The following is a 21854-nucleotide window of genomic DNA, read 5'->3' as shown; positions in this document are numbered from 1 at the left end:
AGAAAGCCAAGGTGTCAGTGAGTACAGTTTCCTACACCATCAAAAGGCACTTAGAAACTGGAGGAAACTCTGACAGGAAGAGGTCTGGCAGACCCAAAGCCACAACAGAACGAGAAGTTTCTGAGAGCCAACAGCTTGCATGATAGGCGGCTCACAGGACAACAGCTTCAAGCACAGCTTAACACTGGTCGAAGTAAGCAAGTCTCAGTTTCAACTGTGAAGAGAAGACTTCGAGCTGCAGGTTTGACAGGTCGAGTGGAAGTAAGAATGTCATTGCTAAGATGGCAAAATAAGAAAAAGAGGCTTGCCTGGGCCATGAAGCTCCGCCAGTGGACTACTGACGACTGGAAGGTCTTATGGACCGATGAATCAAAATTTGAAACGCAGGGTTTTTGTATGATGTCGAGTAGGCGAAAGGATGGTTCCTCGGTGTGTGACACCAACCGTCAAACATGGAGGAGGAATCGTGATGGTCTGGGATCCAGAGTCGGTGACTTGCACAGAGTGAGTGGCACCCTGAACCAAAATGGCTACCACAGCATATTGCAGCGCCATGCAATACCCTCTGGTATACGTCTAGGTGGTCAGGGGTTCATCCTACAGCAAGATAGTGACCCAAAACATACCTCAAGGCTATGTAAGAACTACCTTAGAAGAAGAGAACAAGACATAGGCTTCAAATCGTGGAATGGCCAGCACAGTCTCCAGACTTAAACCCCATCAAGCTGGTTTGGGATGAACTGGACAGAAGGGTGAAAGCAAAGCAACCTACAAGTGCAACACATTTGTGAGAACTTCTGCAACAGTGTTGGGAAGAACTTTCCAAACAATACTTGACTTCCATTGTTGAAAGAATGCCACGAGTGTGTTTGGCTGTTATATCTGCAAAAGGTGGCTACTTTGATGAGTAAAAAATTTTGATTAAATTTTGTTAAACAAAACGACTCCATGATTTCTTTTTTATCTCCAATTGTTTGTTTGTTCTATGCTTTAATTTCAGAGTAAATTGAGACATTAAACTGCGTAAATTTCAATAAAAAATTGAAAAATTGAGGTGTTCTGAAACTTTTGACCAGTAGTGTATGTGAATAAATATGCGTGACTGACAGCTTAACTACAGCTTCCTGGTCTCAGAGTCTCCTCGGCAACACACACCCTGTCACAGACCCGTACAGATTTTAACTAACTATCTAAAGCAAGTTTTGCAATAATGCAGTAAATCTATATACTTCTTTTAGAATGAATGAACTCACTTTAATTGTGCTTTGAAATTTAAATACAAACACCTTTAAGTAATGAAAGAGTTCCCTACCCCCTCCCCGTCCACTAGTTGATTCTTAATCAGTGCACACTGATATACACTTTTAAGACAGCAATAGAATAGCTAGCACTATGAGAAAACACTTCCCAGTACTGTCTTGGTGTGGTCTTGAAAATCCACATTCTTGCCTTGTGTTCCTGATTTAGGATTCCTGCCAGGGAAGCTGTGCATGTTCCCAGTGCATATCTTTACATGTACTCTGCTTTAGCAAAGTCACTTGATAAGATATGATAATTTGTAACTAACACGCCACTATCAAAGTTCATAAAAAGCCTGCTTGCTGACTTTTTTTTTCATGCTTTATATGTAAACAGCTGCTGATCAGGTGCCAGTTTAAGTTGTGTACTACAGCAGTCTTCCTGAAACAACTCTTGTCCAAAAACGATTTTAGTAAAACAACTGATTTCGCAAAAACAAATAAAGTGAGTAGTATTTCATAGCCCTGCCGAAATTAGCAGTGTTTCTAAAGCAAAATATTGTGTCACATGGCTGTTCACTCATGCTTATCAATAGATCAATCAAATATTTATTTCATATACCGCCTTTCATAGTGGACCACCATCACAAAGTGCTTTAGAAGACAGTGAGGAACAATGCATAATACATTAAATACAGTGAAACACAGGGCAAATACATTAAATACAGGCATAATACATTAAATACAAGGCTAGGATGTGAATTCTAAACATTGTGGATGCGTGTGTCATACAGAATCATATGAATAAGATGGAGTGAAAAACCTGAAATAGCAATTTTGACAACCGCTAATAACAGGTATCAGACCTAAAGAGCATTAAAAGCAAGAGAAAACAAGTGGATAGTACTCTGAAGTGTATTAATGTAAATACAGATGACAACTGATTCTCAGCTGAATATTGCATTCCATATCAAGTCATAAGGTCTAAAAATGTTAACATCTATAGTGGGGATTTACATTAGTATTAAGAGGACTGCAGTAGTCATTAGCATTATTTATGTTTCTCATCTTGATTAAGTAGAGAAACATATAATGTAATAACACTATTAACCATTAAAAAATGTTTGTTTCTGTATTAACTTATTTTCATTTTAAACATGAGGCAGCTCCATAACTTTCAATTCATATTGTCAATTACAGAAACTAAACATTACAGCATGGAACACAGCTGTGGCTCTAATCAAAAGAACACTGTACTTATCATTCACTGCATAAAATGCAATAACTGCCTGCTTTTAAAACATAACAGTATTGTCTTAAACGTGAAGTCTCATTGGGGCTTTGCCAGATTAAATATAAATGTACAGCATATGCATGCTTGCCTTCACTTGTTCTCGTTATCCATGTGTTGTGACTGCTGTGCTGCTGGTCCTCAGCATGTGCAGCTGGGCTCTCAAATTGTATGCAAAATGACGTTCCAGTGCGACAGAAGCTCTGAAGGCGCTATTCAAAAGTAAGAACCAAGTTTTTCCTTGTGCCCATAAAACCTGTGTAGACACCTGAACTGTGATCAAAACGTCTTGTTTCATCTAACCGAGGTCCCTTCTCATGAAATATACCAGTTAGATTTTAAGGAAGTTTTCGGAGCTACTACGTGGAGATTCAGTGCTTGCCAATGCAACATTTTAGTCTATGGAGGGCGCTGCTGTTTTCAGATCTGCAGGGGCTCGAAATTGGATGTCCAACCAACTTGTTTAATACAACCCTTTCAAATTTACCATTATGCATGCATTTAGAGGTGAACTCTCCACTACGCTGCAACGTCATTCTCCAATAGGACTCTGGGAAGGAGAAGTGCAGCCAGTGAGCAGGTACTACTTAGCAGCAGTCGCTAAATACAATTATTACATTTTTTCAGGAGATGCTACAAAAGTATATGCAGCAGTTGACAAATACAATAACATGGTTGGCATATTACAAAGGAAGAGAACTTTATTTTTAAAGGACACAATTATGTCTATCTTATAGTTTGGTGTCCATAAAAGACTGGTTCTCTGTTAAATGCCTGTAATATTGGAAAAGGTTGTTTTGCTAATCAGATGTATTACAGTAACAGTATACAGTGCTACTGCAGCTGCAAAGAGCAACATGATCACAGTAAGGGGAAGAAGAAAGAACAAAGAGAAAATCTTGCTTGCTGACATCCACAGCTGCACAGTTTCCAGGAAGAGTTTTTACTAATCAAGTGACATTTTTGAAGATATTGACAATTTAGAACAGAGAACCCACAAAAAGAAGAAGCAGTAGTTGTGATTCCTGATGAGATCAAATATTTGGGTATCGGGTACAGAACATTGGTAAAGGCAGGCTTACTTGCTTTGTTTACTTTAATTGAAGATATGTACATACTGTATTTAAGACAACACTGTAGAACAAAACATGGTTGTTGCAATCAGGCCAGGGAATGAAATGATTTATATTTATCTGTAGCGTTATACATATGCATATATAAAACTTTATGCAATAAAATGGCACATGTAAAATACATTTATCAATCACTATCCCCTTTAAGGCTTACAAAAACAAAATAAGGAGGCACAGGATATTTTCCTTTTTTTTCTGTATAAAACATTACTTTGATCTTTGAACCCATACAACCCCGTCTGTGCCATTTTACCAAGTTGGACTAACAACTGACTGGCAGATGCATTCTGGACTATAGGTTCTCCAGCTACACACACACACACACACACACACACACAGGAAAAAATTAAGAGACCACTGCAAAATTATCAGTTTCTCTGGTTTTACTATTTATAGGTATGTGTTTGGGTAAAATGAACATGTTTTCTTCCAGGATAACCTTGTACTTGGCTTGATTCATGCGTCCTTCACAAAGACAAATCTGCCCGATTCCAGCCTTGATGAAGCACCCCCAGATGAGTCCAATTTTCAGCTTTGCCCAACATCTGGTCGTCTAATGGTTAGACATAGACCTGGAGAGACCTACAAGCCACAGTGTCTCGCACCCACTGTGAAATGTGGTGGAGGATCGGTGATGATCTGGGGGTGCTTCAGCAAGGCTGGAATTGGGCAGCTTTGGTATGAATCAAGCCAAGTACAAGGTTGTCCTGGAAGAAAACTTGCTTCCTTCTGCTTTGACAATGTTCCCCAACTCTGAGGATTGGTTTTTCCAGCAGGACAATGCTCCATGCCACACAGCCAGGTCAATAAAGGTGTGGATGGAGGACCAGATCAAGACCCTGTCATGGCCAGCCCAATCTCCAGACCTGAACCCCACTGAAAACCTCTGGAATGTGGTCAAGATGAAGATGGATGGTCACAAGCCATCAAACAAAGCCGAGCTGCTTGAATTTGTGCGCCAGGAGTAGCCTAAAGTCACCCAACATCAATGTGAAAGACTGGTGGACAGCATGCCAAGACGCATGAAAGCTGTGATTGAAAATCAAGGTTATTCCACCAAATACTGATTTCTGAACTCTTCCTAAGTTAAAACATTAGTATTGTGTTGTTTAAAAATGAATCTGAACTTATTTTCTTTGCATTATTCGATGTCTGACAACACTGCATCTTTTTTGTTATTTTGACCAGTTCTCATTTTCTGCAAATAAATGCTCTAAACGACAATATTTTTATTTGGAATTTGGGAGGAATGTTGTCAGTAGTTTATAGAATAAAACAAAAATGTTCATTTTACCCAAACACATACCTATAAATAGTAAAACCAGAGAAACTGATAATTTTGCAGTGGTCTCTTAATTTTTTCCAGAGCTGTGTATATATACACATGCTCCATACAGTACCAGTCAAAAGTTAGAGTATAACTGCTTGAAACCTAGTTTTTCATGGTTATCTATGCTTTTAACTGTATAGACTTGTCTATAAACGCTTAATCATTATATGATACGTGTACTTATATAAGCTGATAATCATAAGTGAATTGCATTCAAAACTTTTACTTTTAAATGAAAAAGGTCAATCTTGTCAATTTCAATGAAATGGTCACCCAAAGCAAGGGGATTTCAGTCTGAAGCCCAAGTCAGTTAAAAGTCTGAAATGTGTATAACACAGTGTTAGAACACTGGCCTAAGTATAAAAGTGTCTTTGTTAGATGTTCTCCGAGTTCAATAGCATGTTACCTAATTAACCTTTTGTCACCAATTGTTAACAGGTGAGGGACCATGATTCCATAAATATAGGTAGCATAGGCACAAGTTTGTCATTCCTGAAATGAAGGGAGCAGAAAATGGTAAAATATGCTCAGTTAAGCAAAGAAAAAAAGACAGTCTGTAATTACTTTAAGAAATGAAGGTCAATCTTTAAGACAAATCGTAAGACCTTTGCAAGTGTCTGTAACTGCTGTGGCTAAGACCATCAAACGATTTGAAGAAACTGGCACTCATGAGGACCAAACAAGGTCAGGCAGCCCAAGGGTGACCTCAGAATCAGAGAACAAGTTCATTCGAGTCACAAGTCTATGAAACCGGCGATTAACTGCCCCTGAAATACAAGCTCAGCTAAATGCTACTAGAAGTACAGATGTTTCAACATCAACTGTTCAGAGGAGATTGCATGAAGCTGGCCTAACTGGAAGAATTGCTGCAAAGAAACCATTGTTAAGAGTGCAGAATAAGAGGAAGAGACTTGCCTGGGCCAAAAAACATAGAAACTGGATGTTCGAATAGTGGAAGTCGGTCTTATGGACCGATGAGTCAAAATTTGAAATATTTGGGTCCAACCGCCGAGTGTTTGTAAGATGCCAAGAGGGTGAGCGCATGAGTCCTGCATGTGTGGTTCCCACTGTCAAGCATGGAGGAGGCAGAGTCATGGCCTCGGGTTTTTTGACTGATTTTATATATATATATATATATATATATATATATATATATATATATATATATATATATATACACCTCAGGAGGTGACCTGGTATTTCAAGAACTTTCACTTTAAAACTGTCTAAAACTTAAGACATATTGTGTCCAGTAATGTTTGAATTGCCTATTTTCTGCTATGGATAATCTCTCTTTGTTTCTTGTAACTGTAAAAGTTCAACCTTTGCTTAGTTATACGGCAGAAACAAAAACTGTTCTTATTTTCCTTGGCATAAGATTGCATCTCTGTGTCCGCTAATGTTAAGGAAATACCAAAGTAATTAAGTTCATAGGACTTAACTGGAATTTCACACGCAAATTGTCGCCTGTGTGCACGAAACCTTAGGAAATAATAAATAAAACAACCTCCTGAAGTCAAGGCCAATAACCAATAGCCTGAAAAAGAAGAAAAAAAACCTTACTTGATTAAATCCAAGGTAGTCCTGAAGAGTAGGTGAAACATAAAAGATTGAACCATCAGCAGTAACCACAAGCACAAATCCATTCAAGACCTGGGAATGCAATACAAAAAAGAATACAGATTATGTATAACCCATACAGTTCCTATAGAAAGTCTTGTCAGTAGCTAAAAATAACACTATAGTACTGACAGTTTATTACAGGTATATATTATTTCACAAAGTCTCTATACTGGCCCATATACACAAAGCATCTTAAAACCACTTGATAAGACTACACTTAAAATACAGTGTCTATAGAAAGTTTACACCCCCTTGAACTTTTTTCACATTTTGTTGTGTCAGTGCCTCAGGGTTTCATGCATTTAAACTAAGATTTTTTTTCCACTTATCTACATACCATACTGCACACTGTTAAGGGGAAAAAAGTTTTTATTGAGAAAAAAATTACATGTTAAAAATACAAAACTGAAAGATCATAAATTGGATAAGTCTCCACCCCCCTGAGTTAATACTTGGTGGAAGCACCTTTGCCAGCAATTACAGCTGTGAGTCTGTTGGGATAGGTCTCTACCTATTTTGCACACCTAGATTTGGCAATATTTGACCATTCTTCTTTACAAAACTGTTCAAGCTCTGTCAAGTTCCGTGGGGAACGCTGATGGACAGCAATCTTCAAGTCATGCCACAAAATTTCGATTGGATTTAGGTTGGGGCTCTGACTGGACCGCTCAAGCACATTTACCTTTTTGTTCCTTAGCCACTCCAGTGTAGTTTTGGCTGTGTGCTTTGGGTCGTTGTCATGCTGAATGGTGAACTTCCATCCCAGTTTCAGCTTTCTTGCAGAGGGCAGCAGGTTTTCCTCAAGGACTTCTCTGTACTTTGCTCCATTCATTTTCCCTTCTATCCTGACAAGTGCCCCAGTCCTCGTCGATGAGAAACATCCCCATAACATGATGCTGCCAGCACCATGCTTCACAGTAGGGATGGTTTTCTTTGGGCGATGCGCTGTGTTGGGTTTGAGCCAAACATAACTCTTTGTATTTAGGCCAAAAAGTTCTATTTTAGTTTCGTCAGAGCACAAAACTTTTTGCCACATGGCTACAACAGTGTTTTTTTTGCATACTTCAAAACAAGAATCAAGGTTGGCTTTCTTGAGTAATGGCTTCCTTCTTGCCACTATACCATACAGGCCAGATTTGTGTAGTGCTTGGGATATTTTTGTCACAAACACACTTTGACCAGTCTTGGCCATAAAATTCTGTAGCTCTTGCAAAGTTTGCCATTGGTTTCTTGGTAGCCTCTTTGATCAGTCTCCTTTTTGCTTGGTCATCCAGTTTGGAGGGACTGTCTGATCTAGGCAGGGTCTTGGTGGTGCCATACACCTTCCACTTCTTAATAATCATCTTGACCTTGCTCCAAGGGATATTCAATATCAGCCTTTGATATTTTTTTATACTCATACCCTGTTGTGCGCCCTTCAACAACTTTGTCCCGAAGTTCTTTTGAAAGCGCATTGGTGCTCATGGTTGAGTCTTTGCTTTGAAATGCACTACCCAGCAGAGGGAACCTACAGGAACTGCTGAATTTATCCTGAAATGATGTGAATCACTATAATTTAACACAGGTGGAGGCCACTTAACTGGGTGTGTGATTTTGAAGGCGACTGGTTAGACCTGAGCTAATTTAGGATTGCTAATACAAGGGGGCTGAACAATTATCCAACCAAGCTATTTCAGTTTTTATTTTTAATCAATTTTCTACAAATTTCTAGAATATTTTTTTCACTTGGAAGTTGTGGGGTAGGATGTGTCGATAAAAGAAAAAAACTATTTTAATTCCAGGCTATAAAGTGGTGTAGACTTTCTATATGCACTGTAAATCAAGAGACAAAAAATGTTGGTAATAAATAAATAAATAAACATACAACATGTCCAGTGGTGTCTGACTACTTCTAACTTGTTAACTTCAATTTATATTTGCTTGGCTATGTGCAACATAACAGAGACAAGCAATGTACACTTGGTCATACATGATGTGCGAGAGAGAGAGAGAGAGAGAGATGTTATAACTAGCAATGTGCAGAAGGCAAATGCAAATATTTTTCAAAAGGTTTGCAAACAGCAGAAGTGTCAGCTGCTTTATTATAATAAATAAAATATGGGGATATTAGTGAACAAAAGCATCCTTGTGGGCATTATATAAATGGGATGGCAAACCTATGCAATGGTTAGTTAAATAAGTAAAATAAATGTGAAAATTGGTGTAATCGAGCTCAAGGAGACAGTTAAGAGTGAAACCATTTATTTTTACTTAAGGAATGTAATGGTGTACACAGCCGTAGTCATCATTTTATCTTGCTCAGAAATTGAATTGAAAGTAAAATGTCTAATACAGTTAAACAAATTACAGGACATGTGGTAGGATAGCCGGGAGGACAGAGACTCAGAGACAATAAAACTGCAGTGAAAGCGCTGCTGCGCTGTTTTAATCAACAAAAAGTAAATCAAAAAGTCAAACAAACACTGTTAAATAAATATACATACATATATATATATATATATATATATATATATATATATATATATATATATATATATATATATATATATATATATATATATATATATATATATATATATATGTAAAACGATCCTCGCACTCACGGAGTTCGTTGCCCCTTTAAAATAGACCCAGGACACAAAAATTGATTTTTTACGGCGCTGACGCGCACTTTTTAATAAACACAGAAATGAAAACAAAACAAACACCTAGCTCCCTCTTGGAGCTCTGACTAAACATAGACTGGTTCCTCACTAAACCACAGGACGGCTAAGCCGTTTACCTGACAAACACCAAAACGGGCTTCTCTCAGCACTCTCTTCAATACGACTGGACACACACGCAGTCGGGCTCTTCACTCAGCCCTTCACCTTCAATACGACTGGACACACACGCAGTCGGGCTCTTCACTCAGCAGCCCCGATCAGTCTGGCTGCCTCTCAAATACCCTGCACCTGTCTCTAATTTATAATTACGACCAGGTGCCGAGGATTAACTAAATCATTAAAACAATTACACAATTAAACCCCATAACACCCAAATGTGCATTCTCACAAGGTTTTTAGCAGGGAAGGATTTTAACCCCCTCCCTGGTACCTTACAATATATATATATATATATATATATATATATATATATATATATATATATATATATATATATATATATATAAAATAAAAAATAAAAGGTCAAACAAAAAAAAACTGTTCAGGCTGGGCAGAGCCTTCACTGAACTTTGTAACACACAACACAGGAACAGTCACCCCAAAACACCTCCACCAAACAAAGTAATTTCCCCCTTTTTTATAGCATATGGCTGGAGCCTAATTATCAATTATTCAATTAGCTCCAGCCACATTCTCACATGTATTTTGGCAGGGATAGGAAATTAACCCCATCCCTACCAACCACCACCAAATCACCACAGCACAATATTTACAGACAGGGCCCTGCCCTGCCACAGGACATTAAACAGATAAAATAATAAGTATTGTTATTACATTTAAATGAAATATATATATATATATATATATATCTATATATTATATCATATGCAACAATGTGGTATACACATACATACAGTATATTATGCAGAGTATTCCTTTAACTGAGAAAAATAATAGAAAACACACACCAAATGTGAACAATACATAAAGACAAAGTTGACGACAGCCTTTGACATTTACATAACTTGATGTAGGGACCTCAAATTGTTTCTGGGATATTATCTATCGAAACAGTGGCAACAGCTGATTTACAGCACAAGAACAAAATTACTGAAGCCAATCGATGATGATTCTGAGATCGAAGGCAAATACTCTATGTAGGAAAGCAAACATTTGCCATGAAGGAGAAAAAAAAAAAGTATTCGCTGGGCATATGTGTGTGTATGTGTGGAGTCTTTGCTTTAAAACAATGGTGTAAAAAATTTCTCAGTTCTCACGCATGTAAACACCCTGCATCCGGCAACTTATAAAATCAGAGTATCAGTATGCCTTGAAACAAATAGTAGTAATTTAACTTAAACCCTGCACTTGCAGTCTGGGCACAAACAAACAATCTTTTGGAAGAGATTTCCCCTTAACAAGCTACTAGACAAAGTGTCTCCGTTTTAATAAGTCACGCAAGGGGCATTTATCTGCTCTTTCATCAATACAGTTCATAGAGATTGTTGCAACAGCAAACACAACATTTAGGACTTGGCATATCGTCTAATAAGTTTTGATAATGTTCCGCTGCTTCGAGGTGGAGATTTTCTATAAAGGTTGGTGTGTAAGAGAGCACTCTCACTGTAGGAGTCTGAATTCATGTAAATAGCTGTGATGTCTGTTAAGAAATATTGGTTTCCCTTGAATTACGGAACTGCTGGGAAGTTCAGTGTCTGCTCTTTTAGTATGCAACCACAGACATTTAATCAGAACCAGAAAATATTACTACAGTTTATACCAACACTACTGTAATTCTGTATGCTGTACTAATATCTAGACATAGAAAAGAAAATATTACTGAACTGAAGAGGACTTGAAAGGGAAACTTTTGGAGGCGTGTTAGACTTTTTTTGGGGGGGGTATTTCATCTGCCAGTACTTCTAAATAAGACAAGAGCTAACTTGCTACATTTGTCAATTAATTTTCTTTGCTGTCATGATGCTAGTCTTAACAAAAACTTAATTTAAAAAGTACAAATTACTGTACGTTGAGGGGGGTTATTTTGGCAAGTTACATTGAGGAAATCTCTGCTTGTAAAACATGTTTACTTAAATAACACAACTGAGCATAACAGAACATGTTGAAAAACATGAGTAAAGAATTGATTAAGGTTAGGCCAATAGCTTTTTTTTATTTTATTTTTTTTTAAATAAATTTAGTCGTCTCCAATTTTTTACCCCGGTTTTCTCCCCAATTTAGAGTGCCCAATTACTATCTGTATCCTCAGCTCACCGCTCGCAACCGCCCCGCCAACTCGGGGAATGGAGGCTGGAGCACATGCACTCCAAAACTATAGGGCACATCCTGTACTCCACATGGAGCTTCTATTAGCTTTTTTAAATGGGGTCTGGTTTCATTAGATATGTTTGATCATTTTCACTTGCTGCAATCGAGTAATGACAAACAAAAACTGTTTCCTTAAAAAATATAAAGCCCACACTTAAATGTGCCCATACATACGGAATTTCTGATCATGTATTTAAAGAACATATTTTATACTTGTGTATTGTTTGAAACATATGCAAATTCCAAAAGACGCTACAAAGCTGATGATTACATACATATTCAAATGTAAAATGTTTTGGAATAAATTACTTCCAGTCATTATGAACTATGACTTATTTGTATTCATTTACAGTATATTTGTCCCCCATATGAATCTATATTTTTCAGGAGCAGCCTTAACGAAGACATATTACACTTCACAGATCGCACCACTATATTATTTACTGCATATTTTAATTTATATATATATATATATATATTGATTCTATTGAACCTGTGTTTCGATCTGGCTCTAATCACCGAATTCAGCTTGTTCATTTCCACTGTGTAAGTTCTTGAGGTGCGTCGCTAATTTAAACAATCTGGCATTCAGTTAAGGCTTAACAACTAATAAATAAGGTTCAAAAGAAGGGAAACAGATGGAAAATAAAAACCGAAAACTAGAAGCCCTATATATAAAATAGAAAACTGTTTGGAAAAAGTGTATTTTCCCTCTCCCTCGCTCCTTCACCACTTGCTGTTCCCTTTTAGTAATGTGATCGACAACGCAGGCGTTTCAAATAAACCTCCACTTACCTGGTTAGTTTAACTCTCAGGTCACCCCCATCTACCCCATCATCAAAATCACTCAAAGCTAACATGCAAATGAAGCCACACCCCGAATGTTAGGTCAACCACTGGCACAAATGCAGAGGGAAAAAGACTGGGCACTACTCTTGGTCAGTGCTAATAAAATTGTGCCAGTGGGCAAATCACAACATGAAGGGGGCAGCGTGATCCAGGGCGTTACACTGCGTTTCAAACCCACAGTGTGTGTTTTCCCACTTCTCACCTGTAATAGGAGTTCTCCCTCTAGCAGTTCATCACCAGGAAGTTTATTAATGTCATGGAGGCCATTTCCAGCAGGTCTTTTGCAGCTGTTAGAGTTTAGATTTGCTACAATAGAAGAAAGAAAATAGCTTTTAGCAGAACACACTTAAATAAATGCATAATTACCAACAAATTAAGTAATTATATGGACTTTACTGTGTTACAACATGGAATCAAAATGGATTTAATTAGCAGCTTTTGCCACTGATCAACACAAAAAAGTCCATAATGACAAAGTGAAAAATAAAATCTACAAATTGTTCTAAATTAATTACAACTATAAAACAGAAAATAATTGATTGCATAAGAATTCACCTCTTTGCTATGACACACCTAAATAAGCTCTGGTGTAACAAATTGTCTTTAGAGGTCACATAATTAGTTGAATGGCGTCCACCTGTGTGCAATGAAGGTGTTTCACATGATTTCAGGTTAAGTACACCTATCGCTGAGAGGTCCCACAGTTGGTTAGTACATTTCCTAACAAAAACTACATCATGAAGATGAAGGAACATTCAAATCAAATCTGGAATAATGTTCTTCAAAAGCACCAATCATGGGTAGGATATAGGAACATTTCCAAGGCACTTAATATCCCCCAGAGCACAGTAAAGTCCTATATTAAGAAATGGAGAGAATATGGCACAACTGTGAATCTGTCTAGAACAGGCCGTCCTCAAAAACTGAGTATCCGGCTTGAAGGGCACTAGTCAGGGAGGCCACCAAGAGGCCTTTGGCAACTCTAAAGGAGTTACAGTCTTCCATGGCTGAGCTGGGAGACACTGTGCATACGGCAACAACAGCCTGGGTGCTTCACAAAACTGGCCTTTATGGGATAGAGGCAAAAAGAAAGCCCTTGTTGAAAAAACACTCAAATCAAATCTCGGCCAGAGTTTGCCAGAAGGCATGTCAGAGACTCTGAGACCAAGTGGAAGAAGATTCTATGGTCTGTTGAGACCAAAATAGTGCTTTTTGGCCTCAATGCTAAGCGCTATGTTTGGCGCAAACCTAACACCGCACATCATCCTAAGAACACCATACCTACAGCCAAGCATGGCGATGGCAGCATCATGCTATGGGGATGCTTCTCTGCGTCACGGCCTGGAAAGCTCTTGAAGATAGAGGGCAAAATGGATGCAGCAAAGTACATAGAAATCCTGGAGGAAAACCTGCTGAAGTCTGCAAGAGATTGGGACTTGGGAGAAGATTAATCTTCTAGCAGGACAATGACCCCAAACATACAGCCAAAGCCACACTGGAGTGGCTTAAAAACGAAAAGGTCAATGTCCTGGAGTGGCCCAGTCAAAGCCCGGACCTCAATCCAATTGAGAATATGTGGAAAGAGTTGAAAATTGCTGTTCACCAAAGGTCCCCATCCAACTTGACGGAGCTTCAGCAATTTTGCAAACAAGAATGGGCAAAAATTGCAGTGTTCAGATGTGCAAAGCTGGTAGAGACTTACCCAAATAGACTCATGGCTATAATTGCTGCCAAAGGTGCCTCTACCAAATATTGACTCAAGGGGGTGAATACTTATGCAATCAATTATTTTCTGTTTTGTATTTGTAATTAATTTAGAACAATTTGCAGATTTTATTTTTCACTTTGACATGATGGACTTTTTTTGTGTTGATCAGTGACAAAAACACAATAATAGTTGTAACACAATAAAATGTGGAGAAGTCCAAAGGGGGTGAATACTTTTGAAAGCCACTGTAGACGATTTCACTTAGAATTAATGTTCGTTCTAGTTCGTACTGCACATCACAAACTAAAATATACAAAACAATTAAAAATAAAGCATTAATATCGTACTGTTATCATATACACACGCATTGCACAATAACACAAAGCAATAAATATCTACTTGCTGAAGCGAGTTTTTAAGAAATGCACTACCAAAAGTCACAATGCAGTGGCGTCAGCTCCCTAGCAACAAGCCTGTTGGGAATGGATTCTTTCAATGCAGCTGTTTGTGCATTTGAGAAAGGAGGGAAAGATTCATGAAATTAGTGGGATACTTAAGTTGATGAGAAGCAAATAACCTCCACAGTATAAATTGAAACAGTGTTGCTGCTTTTTATATAAAAATTGAGAAAACGTGTTGCGTAGAGGATTTATATTGGACCCCGACACCTACGATATATCGAATGCGTGGTGTACTTCCTACAGAAATTCCTTCAGGCATAGCCGGAGATGCTGTCCCTATGGCACTCTTGGCAGAGTTTGACGGACCCTGAATTGCTGTTTCTTCGGAACCAGCTGCAGCAGCCTGTGCTGTGGGTTCACTGGTCTCTTCACTGATTTGCGAGGTCTCTCCAGACCTCTCACTGATTTTCAAAAGCATTTGATCGGTCCGATCTGCCACCAGACTTGGCCATAATTGTGTGTGTGCTGACAAAAGTCAGCTTTACACAAATTAAACCTTTAATTCACTGGTATACTAAAATAAAGGGGGGAAAAAACAAAAAAGAGGCGGGGGGGGGGGTAGTTATTCAGACTCAGATTTGACCAGTCTGAACTCATTTGCATTTATGGTTGCATATATAAACATTTTATGTTTTAAAATGGAGCTAAAAAAAAGGTGCATTACAGTATTTGTACAGCCAACTAAAAAGAGTCCAAGCAATATTGGCAGAGTGACAGGATAAATCTTCTTTACAAAAATCCACCTGCTCTACACAAAAATAGATGGTTTCCTAAATTGTGTATTTGAGCTCATGTTTTTAGAAACTACTAGAAAACAACTACATTATTGGATCTGAGGGAAAAAAATACTGTGCTAGAGATTAAAGCCATTGGTGATTCTGAAGAGGGTAATCACAGGCCTCAACACCGCCCCCAACACCGCCCCCCACCCCCTTCCCAGATTCAAAAGTAAAACTTTCTCAAACTTTTCATCAAGAATACACTGTAGTTCATTGGTGTCACTCTGTGCCAACTCACACAAAACAAGGAAGTTGGTTCAGTTGTTGACCCATGATAAATGGTGCTCATGAGAGTATTTCAAATTCACAATTTCAAGTCAATTCATGTACCGTGGAAATAGAGGGTCAGTGGCAAGGGGAGCTATTAACTACTATTAGTATTACAGTTGGGACAGTGTCCAATCCAAAGCAATCTTCTTAAACCATGCTGCCTTAATATATCACACGTTTGTCTCTCTATGCAAGTTCTGAGCTAACTGGTAACATCCTACTTAAACAGTATTCTAGAAAGTACTTTTACAGATTGTGATCTTCAGTTCATTGAGTGTTTACTGTAGTCACCATCAAGAGAAATTGCCATACAGTTCTGACAAGACCATCTCAGGATATCCCATAACGTTGGCCCATTACTTTACAGTCCTATATTTTCAATTTAACAATACAAACAAGGTAGCAGTGGGAGGAGAAATAAAATAATTAAAACAGCAGCAATACCATTGCCAAACTATAGAATTACAGTATTTTAGCCTAACTACAGGGATTCAGTGCATTTTATGATACTAGCTACACAAGACAAAATTCTAATAAATATATTAAATACTATAGAATGAGAGGTTAAGGAGGCTGCTCACATTCAATTGTAGCTGCAGGAATTTGTACTGGGATCTGAAGTAGGCTTCCAGGCCACTTTCTTTCTTTCTATGAAATGTTTTAAACACACAATACAATTCAGCCTTGGGTTTTAAACTACATTATGCAGAAGCAAGGTTTTGTGATTCCACAGTACTGTACAGCACAGTACATTACTAAAATACAATTTTTGACTAGATAAATACAAATGCTTCCTGGAGCATTTATTTAAAATGTTAGGCTGTGCCTAACACAGACTGATTGATTTCCATATTTGATATGTTTTTGCAGATGCATTTAGGCAAGAATTTAAATTTTAAAAACAGCTGTTAAACACAGATGCTGAAGCATGCGTTCTCCAGTATCCAGATTTAAAAAAAAAAAAAAAAAAGTTAATTACTGAGTTTGCAGTAAACACTGTGTAGCTGTCTTCAATGCATTCACTATACTCAAAGCAATTCAAATTTAAACTGACAGCGTTTGCCAAAGCAAAACTATTCAGTCAGCTAGATTTAATAAGGCAAACAGACTGTGTGAGACCTTCAAAAAGGATTATTATTTCCAATGTTCAACAGGGTCAGTGGTAAGAATCTATCCAAGAACAGTGAGTTCAGACATACATTCTGCTTACAAAAAGACCAATAAGCTAGATGTTAGGATACAGATGAAAACAAATGAGTAACATGTAAAACAGTGAGGCAGCAAACAGAAACACAACACAGGTACAACATACATTAAGATATCGCACAACAAATCACAATTATTTAAAAAGATGGATTTGGTAAAAAAAAAAAAATAGAAAATAAAACACACTAGCCTTTTGCAAGATTGGAATTAAATAGAAAAAGGCATTTGCTAAATTAGCTTCACACATTTTATTAAATTTTTAGTAAAAGGACAAAAAAAAAGGTTATCCTCTGTCACTATTAGATGTGTAATGTTTAAGTTTAAGACAAGTATTTGAAAATTCATTAATTTGCAAAACATAGAAAAAAATAAATTACAAAAGTAAGATTAGGTTGTGAAGGCCTTACTTGTTTTAATTCAGTGGGGGTAAAGGCCTTACTTTACCCCAACAGAATTAACTACAAAAAGGATGTCATACACAGTCGTAGTTATGGTTAAAAAAAGATATCTTTTTGCAGGGCATCCTAATCTGGACTCTGTTTAAAAAGCTCATGCTGGGGACAGAGCAACTGTGTCAATCTGTTTTTCTTATACCGCAATCCCACAAGACAGAGCTATCGCTTGATAAATTTAGAAACCACAGCGCAAATTCTGGCAAGGTGGTAAATCAGTGCTTGACAAAACACGATGAAATACGTATTTCTTATTTCTATCAATTATGTAATTTCACCAGGAAACAAATTGTTTTTTGCCTCTGAATACATGTTAAAAAAACCAGATTGTTTGGATAGTCAGATATTTATTCCAGCAATAACTGCAACACTTCCAGGAAGAGCTAGATTTAATCTGGGTATTGTCTGTACTTTTTCTGAGAAAAGACAAGACTTCACAGTGCAGTTGCTATTAACATCTTTATGCTTGTACTCACTTTCAGTGAATATAATACTTTTGAACATATTGTATGAATAAACTGAATTGTTTTATCTGGAACATCATGCAACAAGGCACCAAAATATCTAACTTGCCATCTTTGGAACAGGACATTTTAGCACAATAGTTTTGAAGCGAGACAATCTGGCGCCCACAAACTAATTAATGAATGGTTTTATTGTGTTTGAAACAACATTTATAGCTATGTGGTGCCATTGTGTGGGCACCTCTGCCACGGTCATAAAAGCCCTTTTACAAGTACATTATATGTACCAGTACAGCTACTTGTCAGTAGATAAAAATAACACTATAGTACTGACAGTTTATTACAGGTATATATTATTTCACAAAGTCTCAGTACTGGCCCATATACATAAAGCATCTTAAAACCACTTGATAAACTACACATTAATATACAGTGCCTATAAAAAGTCTACACCCCCTTGAACTTTTTTCACATTTTGTTGTGTCAGTGCCTCAGAATTTCATGCATTTAAATGAAGAGTTTTTCCCACTTATCTACACACCATACTCCACACTGTTAAGAGGAAAAAAAGGTTTTATTGAGAAAAAAATATATAGTAAAAATACAAAAAAAACTGAAAGATCATAATTGGATAAATCTCCACCCCCCTGAGTTAATACTTGGTGGAAGCACCTTTGGCATCAATTACAGCTGTGAGTCTGTTGGGATAGGTCTCTACTAACTTTGCACACCTAGATTTGGCAATATCTGACCATTCTTCTTTACAAATCCGTTCAAGATCTGCCAAGTTCCTTAGGGAGTGTTGATGGACAGCAATCTTCAAGTCATGGCACACATTTTCGATTGGGTTTAGGTCGGGGTTCTGACTGGGCCACTTAAGGACATTTACCTTTTTGTTTCTTAGCCACTCCAGTGTAGCTTTGGCTGTGTGCTTTGAGTCGTTGTCATGTTGAAAGGTGAACCTCCGTCCCAGTTTCAGCTTTCTTGCAGAGGGCAGCAGGTTTTCCTCAAGGACTTCTCTGTACTTTGCTCCATTCATTTTCCCTTCTATCCTGACAAGTGCCCCAGACTGTGCTGATGAGAAACATTCCCATAACATGATGCTGCCACCACCATGCTTCACAGTAGGGATGGTGTTCTTTGGGTGATGCGCTGTGTTGGGTTTGCGCCAAACATAACACTTTGCATTTAGGCCAAAAAAGTAAAATTTTAGTTTCGTCAGAGCACAAAACTTTTTGCCACAAAACGGGATTCAAGGTGGGCTTTCTTGAATAATGGTTTCCTTCTTGCCATCCTACCATACAGACCAAATTTGTGAAGTGCTTGGGATATTGTTGTCACGTGTACACTTTGACCAGTCTTGCCCATAAAAGCTTGCAGCTCTTGCAAAGTTGCCATTAGACTCTTGGTAGCCTCTCTGATCAGTTTCCTTCTTGCTCAGTCATCCAGTTTGGAGGGACGGCCTGATCTAGGCAGGGTCTTGGTGGTGCCATACACCTTCCATTTGTTAATAATCGTCTTGATCGTGCTCCAAGGGATATTCAAGGCCTCTGATATTTGTTTATACCCATCCCCTGATCTGTGCCTTTCAACAACTTTGTCCCGGAGTTCTTTTGAAAGCGCTTGGTGCTCATGGTTGAGTCTTTGCTTTGAAATGCACTATCCAGCAGAGGGAACCTACAGGAACTGGTGAATGTATCCTGAAATCATGTAAATCACTACAATTTAATACAGGTGGAGGCCACTTAACTTGGTGTGTGATTTTGAAGGTGATTGGTTACACCTGAGCTAATTTAGGATTGCTATTACAAGGGGGTGGACACTTATCCAACCAATATATTTCAGTTTTTATTTTTACTTAATTTTCTACAAATTTCTAGAATATTTTTTTCACTTGGAAGTTGTGGGGTAGGATGTGTAGATAAATTAAAAAAACAAAACAAAACAAAAAAAAAAAACAACTTATAATGCATTTTAATTCCAGGCAATAAGGCAAAAAAGGTGACAATTCTGAAAGCGGGTGTAGACTTTCTATAGGCACTGTATATATTGCTCTAATATTCATAGAATCTTTTGGAATCAGCAGTAGCATGAAGGACCAAAGTTCTTTGCTCCATGACTGTAACAATACAAAACCACATAATGAGTAGACAGTTTGTAATGTGTACTTACAGCATATTGTTGCAGATCCTTTTTAATTAACTAGTTATTCATGTCTCATATACCAGTCACAAACCAACCGTTATATATTGTATATATATAACAAACTAAAAGTGCCCAAATATTTTGTTTGTTGTTGACTTTAACCCTGTGTGGAGTTTTCACATAGATATAATTTATTTTTGCAAAATGTTCATTAAAATACTGAATTAAACTCAACACAAGGAATACCTGATACAACATGCCTATATAAACCCCCAAAACAACTAAATGTACCCTAAATGTGTCATAAACCAGCAAGAATACGTTTTTTTTTTTTTACTGAGGATGGTAGTCATCTTCAGTACCGTATGTGTATGTTATACAAGTTCAGTGGTATTACAGTATAGTGTGATGTGTGAGAAATCAATCCGAGGCCACATGCAGGGAACGGAATTTCAAGTATATAATTACTGTATCTTCATGATGTGTCCTTTTACTGTGACGCATACATCTATTCCTGTCTTTGAGCACTGTTTATAACAAAATAAATACAAAAATTAAATTAAATTAAATACAAACAATTACTTCAAACATTTACAGTGTATAATTACTATTTTAGGTCTGTTTCCCCATCAACATATCAACAGTCTTCACTATTTTATACTCTTTCCTAGTCTACACTCCAGATGCACCAACACCCTACAACACTGAAAAGATCTACACCTGCAGAAGCTGAAATATTAATTGATTAATTAATAAAGTGGGCCTGAAAAGCCCTCCCCCACTGTAAGATATTCCAACAAGTCATTACCGTTTATGTATTTGTTTATTTTCAACTAAAGCCAAGCTCCCATATGCCTTTATTACCCCATGGATTCACTGTGTTCAGCACTGTGAGCACTCTGAGTATACATTCTGTTCATAGATCAACAACCAAGACCATTCCCTCAGCTCCAGTCCAGTGTAAATAGAGGCGGACAATATCAGCCTGCTCCAAGTACAATTCAATTTCCCTGTATAAACACGGCTCAAGACAGGTCTGATAAGCTTACGTACAAGGGCATTATGCACACCTCCAAAGCACAGAATTTATAAGCAAGTTATTTATAGGTTAATATTCTTAGGTCACGGATATTAAATCACAAAGGAATACCATAAATGTACATCTTTCCCCACACCACACAAGGGCAATATATATATATATATATATATATATATATATATATATATATATATATATATATATATATATATATATATATATATAAATTAAGTTTACACTTTCCAAAGATAAAACCTTTATAAAAATACACCTTCCCTAACACCCCCGACCCATCTCTTTTTAGTAACTTAGTAAATTAAGCAGTCAAGCTTGTGCTCTTGCACTTAAAGGGTACATAAGGACCTATTTATTTTATTGTTACTTTTTATGTTCTCATGTATTGCTACAACTGTTTACCTTAAGGTGTATGTATTGTTTAATTATTTTCTTTTTGTATTACATTTTTACCACTTTTTAAACTTTTAAAATTGCATTCCCTGCCGCAAGATGGCTTCCCCTGTACACGCATGGACCTCTCAGAACTACATTTCCCATCATCCATCCATGAGAAATGTAGTTCTGAGAGGGTCCATGCAGGTACACGTGAAGCCATATTGAGGTGGGGAACGCAATTTAAAAGTTTAAAATAGAGGTCAAAATGTAAAAAAAAAAAAAAAAAAAAAAAAAAAAGTATATAGAAACTGTATGCTGCTATAAAGTAGATGTGTCACTAACCAGCTTCCTTCCCCCCATCGAACAGAAACATACATGTATGTGTCTCTTTCTAGGACTGTACCCTACATATCACACTTTCTCTTCAGGATATCCTGGCATGGATTAATCAAAGCATACAGAATCACATGTTTGCGTGT

General features: G+C 37.4%; 1 protein-coding gene across 1 annotated transcript in view; it reads right to left on the bottom strand.

The window, feature by feature from the left end:
- Positions 1-21854, bottom strand: part of LOC121315069 (aryl hydrocarbon receptor-like) — a 71899-nt gene that overhangs the window by 12552 nt on the left and 37493 nt on the right. The window contains exons 3-4 of the mRNA XM_041248965.1: positions 12661-12764; positions 6556-6645 (exon numbers count right to left, since the gene is read on the bottom strand). Coding sequence (XP_041104899.1) covers positions 6556-6645; positions 12661-12764 — 194 coding nt within the window. The remainder of the gene's footprint in view (positions 1-6555; positions 6646-12660; positions 12765-21854) is intronic.

Source organism: Polyodon spathula, chromosome 4 (assembly GCF_017654505.1).
Source record: "Polyodon spathula isolate WHYD16114869_AA chromosome 4, ASM1765450v1, whole genome shotgun sequence".
Classification (NCBI taxonomy): domain Eukaryota; kingdom Metazoa; phylum Chordata; class Actinopteri; order Acipenseriformes; family Polyodontidae; genus Polyodon; species Polyodon spathula.
This window is presented reverse-complemented; position numbering and strand designations above follow the sequence as displayed.